General features: G+C 43.2%; 1 protein-coding gene across 1 annotated transcript; it reads left to right on the top strand.

Annotated features, from left to right (window-relative positions):
* The first annotated feature begins 5,971 nt into the window (after positions 1 to 5,971).
* Positions 5,972 to 8,160, top strand: LOC135671239 (exocyst complex component EXO70H1-like). Its single transcript, XM_065179243.1, has one exon. It carries the CDS (start codon positions 6,082 to 6,084, stop codon positions 8,083 to 8,085), a length of 2,004 nt encoding a protein of 667 aa, XP_065035315.1. The 5' UTR covers positions 5,972 to 6,081; the 3' UTR covers positions 8,086 to 8,160.
* The last annotated feature ends 256 nt before the right edge of the window (positions 8,161 to 8,416 follow it).

Genomic DNA, 8,416 nt, shown 5'->3' with positions numbered 1-8,416 from the left:
TCAGCCTTTACGATGAGCCTAATGCATTGCATGTGAAACATCCTCGGAGAGGTGTAGGTGACGTGCAAAGAAATAGAAGGCGGCGACGTACATAGAAATCGAAGGCAGTGGTACATAGAAATAGTCTCGGACGTTCTTCACAGGTAGGTGGCTCGACTGTTTCGAATGAATGGAGAGTTCTATTTTCACACGTGGTCAACAACTTCTATGGAGTATATATATATATATATATATATATGTATATATATATATATGTATATATATATATATGTATATATATATATATGTATATATATATATATGTATATATATATATATGTATATATATATATATGTATATATATATATATATTTGTATATATATATATATATGTATATATATATATATGTATATATATATATATATGTATATATATGTATGTATATATGTATATATATGTATGTATATATGTATATATATGTATGTATATATGTATATATATGTATGTATATATGTATATATGTATGTATATATGTATATATGTATATATATATAATTTATATACATATACATATATATATATATACATATATATATAATGAGTACGGTACGATTTAAAAATATTTGGCAAAAGTTATAGAAATACGATGGAATTTGTCATACTTATAATATCATAGATAAAAGTTTCACAACAATGATCAAATCAGATAGTGTCTGTAAAGAATGAGAGGTCATAGGTGGGTGAGATATTGTTCTTATTGAAAATGATTCTTCCTTAGCATAAGGGTGAATTTTAAATTTTCTTAGTTTAAAAAGAATAACAATTATATCATCGGAGAAGATTCTTTAAATGTGAATTATTATAAAAGATATATACTTTTTGATATGAATCTTGTTGTGACGTATCTATAGAGTGGCAGTATATTTCATTGGAGATAAATATATGGAGAGCTTGAGGTATATCTTTTTGTTAAATTGGTTGTTCTAACACATACTGATAAAAATTAAACGGAATATAGAAAGATAGAAATGGTAGAAAAAACAATGAAATGTATAAGATGTAATTGTCTAGTTCATTTTGATAGTGAACTCTTGATAGATATTTATACACACTTAGCAGGGAGATTATACACATTTAGCACCGAGGATTTTTCTCAACTACTTATAAATTTCCTCAATTGTCTTGAGGAAATCTTATCTGCTTATCATGCCCCCACAAGATTGAGCTTCCATCAAGGATGCCGATCTTGGACCGATAAGATGAAAAAAATTTACGGGCGAGAGGCTTTGTGAGTGAGTTTGCTAGTTGATCAGCTGTATGTATGTGAGAAACATGGAGTTGATGTCTGACAACTTGTTCTCGCACGAAGTGGAAGTCAATAGCTATGTGTTTCATGCGGGAATGAAACACTAGATTAGCACATAAGTAGGTAGCCCCAATATTATCACAGTATATTGTAGGAATAACTGTAGAGTTCACGTTGAGTTCCTTGAGCAGATTTGTGACCCAATTGTGTTTAGCAGCGGTGGTGGAGATGGCACAATATTCATCTTCATTTGTAGATCGTGCAACCATTTTTTATTTTTTAGAACTCCAACTAATTGGAGTAGCTCCAAGGAAGACAATGTATCCTGACGTAGATGTTCTATCATCAAAGTTCCCTGCCCAATCAGCATCAGCAAAGGCATGGAGTTGGAGTGAAGTATTTTTACGAAGAAAAATGCCATGATTAAGAGTCCCTTTAAGATACCGCAAAATTCGTTTGACCGCAGACCAATGCGTAGTAGATGGTCGATGCATGAATTGCGATAATTTATTGACGGCAAATGAAATATCTGGACGGGTGAGAGCCAAGTACTTATCGATATTGAGTCGAATATGTAGTATAACTTCCATCACATAATTTAAGTGATTCACTTGTAGAGAGATGAGTTGTAACATCTTTCGCATCTTACATGTTTGTCTTTGATAATAAATCTTGAATATACTTTTTTTGTGATAGGAAGAGACTTGAAGGTGTAAATGTTGCTTCCACTCCCAAAAAGTAGCTTAAAGTTCCTAGATCTTTGAGGGAGAATCGATCGGCCAAGTGCTTTAGAAATGCCTGAGTCTTCAAAGGATCATTTCCTGTGATAATAATACCATCCACATATACTAAAAGATATATTATGCTTCCATTGTGCTGGTAAATGAATAACGAAGTATCAGACTTGGAATTGATGAAGCCAATTGAGGTAAAAAACGAGCCAAGCTCGTTATACCAAGCCCTTGGAGCTTGACAAAGTCCATAAATAGCTTTTTGAAGTTTACAGACATGCCTCAGATATTGAGGATGAATGAAACTATGAGGTTGCTGCATAAAGACATCTTCAGTAAGTGTCCCCTGTAAAAAGGTATTGTTAACAACCAATTGTCGTATGTGTCAGCCCTTTGAGATGGCCAAACTTAGGATAAGACAGATTGTTGTAGGTTTAACAACGGGACTAAATGTCTCTGTGAAGTTGACACCAGGTCATTGATGAAACCCTTTGGCGACTAGACGTGCTTTATATCTGGCAACGGATCCGTTTGGGTTCCGCTTAATTCGAAAGACCCATTTACACCCGATGATATTTTGTGTGTGATGAAAGGGTACTAAGGACCATTTAGAGTTATGGAGGAGAGCATCATATTCGTCACACATAGCTTTATGCCAGTGAGAAGATTTTTGAGCTTGAGTGATTGTAGTGGGTTCACTAGCCTCAGTGGAGGAACTTGTTATAGCATGTAAGTCAAGGACTTGATGTGGTTTGACAATACCACTTTTGGAGCGTGTTGTCATTGGATGTCTAGGGGGGATAGAAGTGGTAGATTGTGTTGGTGGTATAGCCGAGGGCGAGTCACTGTCATGGACCGGGCCAACCGTCAGCACGACAATGTCATTAGGTCTAGGAGAAGGTAAAGCCAGTGGCAATGTTGCCGAGGGTATTGCTTCATTAATAGGGGAAACGTGTGAGGAAGGGAGTGGAGAAATAGAGGGAGTGAGAAGTTGTTGAACTAGAGTAATAGTAGTATGCGGATCTTGAGGGTAAGGACTAGATGGTATCATTGGAGGTTCGTGTGATGAGATTAGAGGGATATTTCAGTGATGCATGTTTATCAAAGTAGCTTGCATGGTAGGATTATTTTGAAAAGGAAAGACAGATTCCTCAAAAATAACATTATGTGATATAAAGACTTTTTTAGTTTGGGGTTCATAACATCGAAAAGCATCATGTTCAAGAGAGTAGCCTATAAAAGTGCAAGGCTTAGATCGTGGTGTTAGCTTATGTGACGCATAGGGACGAAGCCATGGATAACATAAACAGTAAAAAACTTTGAGTTTATGAAGGTTTGGAAGCTTGTGGAATAATTTTTCAAATGGTGACTGGTATTGTAAGACTGGAGTGAGTATACAATTAATGAGATAAACTACAATTTGAAAAGCTACTGACCAAAAAGGTGGTGGCATGGATGCTTGATGTAGAAGGGAGAGACCTTTTTCAACGATATGTCGATGTTTGCGTTCGGCAGAGCCAACCAATTGGGGAGTATGTGGGGGTGACTTGAGGTGTTGTATACGATATGCCGATGAGGCGTTCGGCAGAGACAGGATGCGAGGGCTTGATATTCGCCTCCGCCATCAGAGTAAATTGTTTTAATGGAAGATTGAAAAAAATTCTCGACCAACTTTCGAAAGTTGGTAAATACCGTGGAAACATCAAACTTATGGTGGAGAGGATATAACCATGTGTACTTAGTAAAATAGTCTACAAAAATGACATAAAAGCGAAACTTGTCAAAAGAAAGCGAAACTTGTCAAAAGAAAGAATTGGGGCGGGGCCCCACACATCGGTATAAATGATTTCAAATGGTTTAGAGCAAGAAATGGAGGTTGTCCCAAAAGGCAGTTTATGACTTTTATTGCAAAGACAAGCATCGCAATAATTAACAGTGCTATTGATTTTCAAGGTAGGAAGAGAATAACAAGAAAGTAATTTTTGCTGGATAAAAGGGGAGGGATGACCAAGATGACAATGCCATACATCGACCGGAGCTACGACTGAAGAGTGAGCAGTATGAAGGGTAATTTGCAAAGTGGATGACCACTCATAAATGTTGTCTTTGTTCTAGCCCTGGACTAAGGATGCCCCCGTGCTCAAATCCATGACAAGAAAAAAGTTAGGAAAGAATTCAATTGAGGTATTATTTTGTTTACAGAATTGAGAAACGGAAATGAGGTTTCTTTTAATGTTAGGTGCACACAGAACATCATCGAGTGGAAAAGTTGTGGTAAGTGAACTAAGCATTGAGGAACCAGAATGAGTAATATGAATTCTTTTACCGTCATCGATAATGATATCTTCATTTCCGTCATAGTTGTTGTGAATGGACAAGTTTTGAAGATCAGAGGTGATGTGATGAGAGGCGCCCGAGTCCACAATCCAATTAGGTTAGGTAGGAGTTGGAGTAGCCATGAAATTCGCCTGAGGCCACTGTGTTGGAGCAGGGAGTCTGGGGCGAGACCGACAGACTTTCGCGGAGTATCCGACTTTAACACATAGTTAGCAAACGACTCGTTGGTGGCTTGTGAAGTCAGGACGTGACAGCTGAGGATTATGAAAGTTACCACCTTGATATGGATAAGGGGGGTTTGGTCTGGGCCCCATAGGGCTAGGAGGCAACTTAGCCAAATTATTGTTGACATGCTTATTGTACTGGTTGCTCTTTCTCTTGGACTTTTGATTGACCTGAGCTGTAATAGGTGGTTCGGACAACCTATCATCACGCTTCAAGTACATCTCATAATCGATCAACTTATCATAAAGTTCTTCGAATGATATTGGTGAGTCGCGTGCCTGAAGTGCTGTTGTCAGTTTTTTGTACTCACCTCCTAGGCCATTGAGGGTATGGATTAGGACTTCTTCATCACTGAGAGAATGACCTATCAAAGCTAAATCATCGATGATAACTTTGATATGTTGTAGATAATTAGCAATAGTACTTTCCTCTTGTTTCGTTTTCATCAGATTGGAGAGAAGTCTGAGTATGCGAGTACACGAGCGATTTGCCAAAGTTGTATGTAACTTGCACCATGCTTCTGCAGCAGTCGTACATGAGGATATCAGCGGGGTAATGGATCTAGCAACGAAAGCTTAAATAGCTTAGAGGATGAGGCGATCTTGACGTAACCATAGTTTATGAGCTGGATTTGGCACTAGACTGGGTTCACTTGGGATATTAATCATTTCAGATGGACATTGGAGAGAACCATCAATATAACCTAGGACATCATAGCCAAATTTAACTAGAGTTCATTTTTATTTTTGTATGTATTTGGTATATGACTATGCAGAACTACGTTGACGGGTGTATGATGAAATTGATCATTATGGGCTTTTTATAGTATGTGGAATTGATCAGGCAAGATCGGATTAATATTGGGAATAATTATATCGTTCATTCGACTATTATTAAAGCGTGAGTTTATATATCGAATATTTGGATACTATGTTTATGAAATAATGACTTATTTTAACACCTTCATATGATATAATAGATTGGGAATATCATCATCATCATCATCACTACTGTCTTGATTTTGCCATACATACACATCTACTATCAGCGTACACTAAGCAGATATAATAGATTGGGATATTATTATTATTATTATTATTATTATTATTATTATTATTATTATTATAATATTGACAGTCTTGATTTTTCTGTTATTATTATAATATTTACCCAAAGCATTCTGATCTAAGTTGGGTAGAGTTGTCGGGGTTATCATATCCGCTTATCATACTTTGCTGATGTATATTATTTTTATCCACGTCAATAACTAATTGTAATTACGGAAAATATATAATTCGCATTGAATGATGTGCAGAAAAATTTTCCTTGCACAACAAGACAATTAGAGAAAAGTAATCCTATGCCTATGTGTGGATCAAATTTATTTGTTCCAAACAAAAGGCAGGTTCAACAATTGACCGGTCCACGCCCGCCTGACATAAGACAAGACGTGTTTCCCATCCTTCTTCTATAAGAGTAGGGAGTAATCTCACACACCAAAATGAAGCAACTGCGACCTGCAAGGCCGCACGACTCTCCGAGTTCATCGCACCCGCACATACATCTACTGTCAGCTATAGAGAAGATGACGAGAAAAGGCTTGCGAAACCTCTTGCCGTGCAAACCCCTTGGCCGTCGCCACCACCGAGACAGCCCGTCCGCCGCAGCTACTTCTTCTTCTTCTTCTTCTTCGTCTTCGTTGTCGTTGGAGGAGAAGGTGGCAAGAGCAGAGCCGATTGTTGTCAAATGGGACCCGGAATCCTCCGCCTACGCCAAGATCACCTCCCTCTTCTATGAAGACCGCTCCGAGGCCCGCCGTTTCCTGGCTGAGGTCTCCGACTTGCAGCGCGCCATGCTCGTCTTCGTTGCGGCCGCCGAAACCGCGCGCCTTTCCCACCCGTGCCTCGTCCGCGCGCAGACCCTCATGCAGGCCGCCATGCGCCGCCTCGAGAAGGAGTTCTTCCAGATCCTTGCCGCCAACCGCGACCTCCTCGACCCTGAGTCCGTCTCCGTCCGCTCCGCCCGCTCCAGCGTTTCCGAGGAGCCGGACTACGACCCCTGGGAGAACTCCCCAGAGGGGGAGGCGCTCGCGGCCGGTAAGTCTATCGGCGAGGTCGAGCGCGCCGCCGGCGTGGTCATGGCTGACCTCCGTGCCATCGCCGATACCATGGTCTTCGCCGGCTACGGCAAGGAGTGCGTCAGGACCTACAAGGCACTCCGCAAGTCCATCATCGACGAGGGCCTCTACCGACTCGGCTTCGAGCGCCTCCCCCCCGCCCAAGTCCAGAAGCTGGACTGGGCGGTGCTGGAGCTAAGAGTCCGGTCTTGGCTAGGTGCCTCCAGGGTCGCCGTCAGGACCCTGTTCCAAGGCGAGCGCGTCCTCCTGGACCACGTCTTCGCCGGCTCCGACGCCGTCCGGGAAGTCGTCTTCGCTGACATCGCGGGCCACGCCGCACTCCAGTTCCTCGGCTTCCCGGGGTTAGTGGCCAAGTCGAAGCGGTCCCCCGAGAAGCTGTTCCGACTCTTGGACTTGTACGATGCTGTCGCCGAGCTGCGACCGGAGATCGAGCCCATCTTCTCCTTCGATTCCACAGCCGCTGTCCGGGCGCAGGCTCTCGCGTCCCTCTCCAAGCTCGCGGAGGCCGCGCGCGCCACCCTCGCCGATTTCGAGTCCGCGATCATGAAGGAGTCGTCCCGGTTGCCGGTCCCCGGCGGAGGGGTCCACCCGATGACCCGCTACGCCATGAACTATATATCGCTTCTCGTCGACTACCAGTCCGCCCTCGTGGAGATCTTCGCCGACTTCCCCATCCACACCCCAACCCCCATCCCTCCTTTCTTCTTCGATACGTCGCAGGCACCGGCGGAGCAGCAGCCTGCTGTCTCTGGTTCTTCCGCACCTCCAACCACCTCCTCCTCCAGCGAAGGGAGCCGCCGCTCGGCAATTGCCGCGCGCTTCGCGTGGCTGATCCTCTCTCTACTCTGCAAGCTAGACGGGAAGGCCGCGGCGTACGCTGACGTGGGCCTGTCGTACCTCTTCCTGGCGAACAACCTCCAGTACATAGTGAACAAGGCGCGGTCTTGCCGGCTGCGGGATCTGCTGGGGGAGGAGTGGGCGGCGCGGCAGGCTGCGAAGGCGAGGCAGCACGCGGCGGGGTACGAGCGGGCGGCTTGGGGACGGGTGGCGGCGACGATTCCTACCGGGGATGTCTCGGCCGGGGAGGCAAGGGGGCGGATGCGGGCGTTCAGCGCGGCGATGGAGGAGGCCTGCGCAGCCCAAACCGGGTGGGTGGTGGCGGACGCCGCGATGCGGGAGGAGGTGAGGGCGACTGTGCGCGGGATGATACTGCCGGCGTATCGGGGGTTCTACACCCGGTGGGAGGCGGCGCTGGAGGACGCATCGGCGGTGCTGCTCTCGCCGGACGACGTCGGGAACCGACTGGGAGGGCTCTTTTCCGGTTCGGGTTCGCACCGGCCCAAGGAATCATCATCACGGACCGTGTAATTTATTGATCATTCTTTCTTTGTTTTATTTTGTTTAATCCACTTCATATACTTCTTACAACTTATACATCAAAAATTTATATTGTAACACATTTCACTTTGCTCACTGCTTCCTTAAAATCGATGTCTGCGGTTTGCTCGTACTGAATCAAAGATGTGTTACTCCTTTTGACTTTGTTCTCTACCCGTCATTGTAGAGACATAAGATATCGAGGAGGCTGTTACGACGTTGACAAAATCTCACCTTAAAAAAGAAGCTAAATTTAGGAAGATAGAAAACGAACTTTGTCTTCTTTCTTTTTGTTGTTTATGCGTTGATTTATTCATATGTT

The sequence above is a fragment of the Musa acuminata genome, unplaced genomic scaffold (genome assembly GCF_036884655.1).
Source record: "Musa acuminata AAA Group cultivar baxijiao unplaced genomic scaffold, Cavendish_Baxijiao_AAA HiC_scaffold_1138, whole genome shotgun sequence".
Classification (NCBI taxonomy): domain Eukaryota; kingdom Viridiplantae; phylum Streptophyta; class Magnoliopsida; order Zingiberales; family Musaceae; genus Musa; species Musa acuminata.
The sequence above is the reverse complement of the archived record's forward strand: the minus strand, read 5'-3'. Positions and strand labels throughout refer to the sequence as shown.

What these genes read in the sequence shown, in the direction of transcription:
- LOC135671239 (XM_065179243.1), top strand. Translation starts at nt 6,082, where the DNA reads ATGAAGCAACTGCGACCTGCAAGGCCGCACGACTCTCCGAGTTCATCG.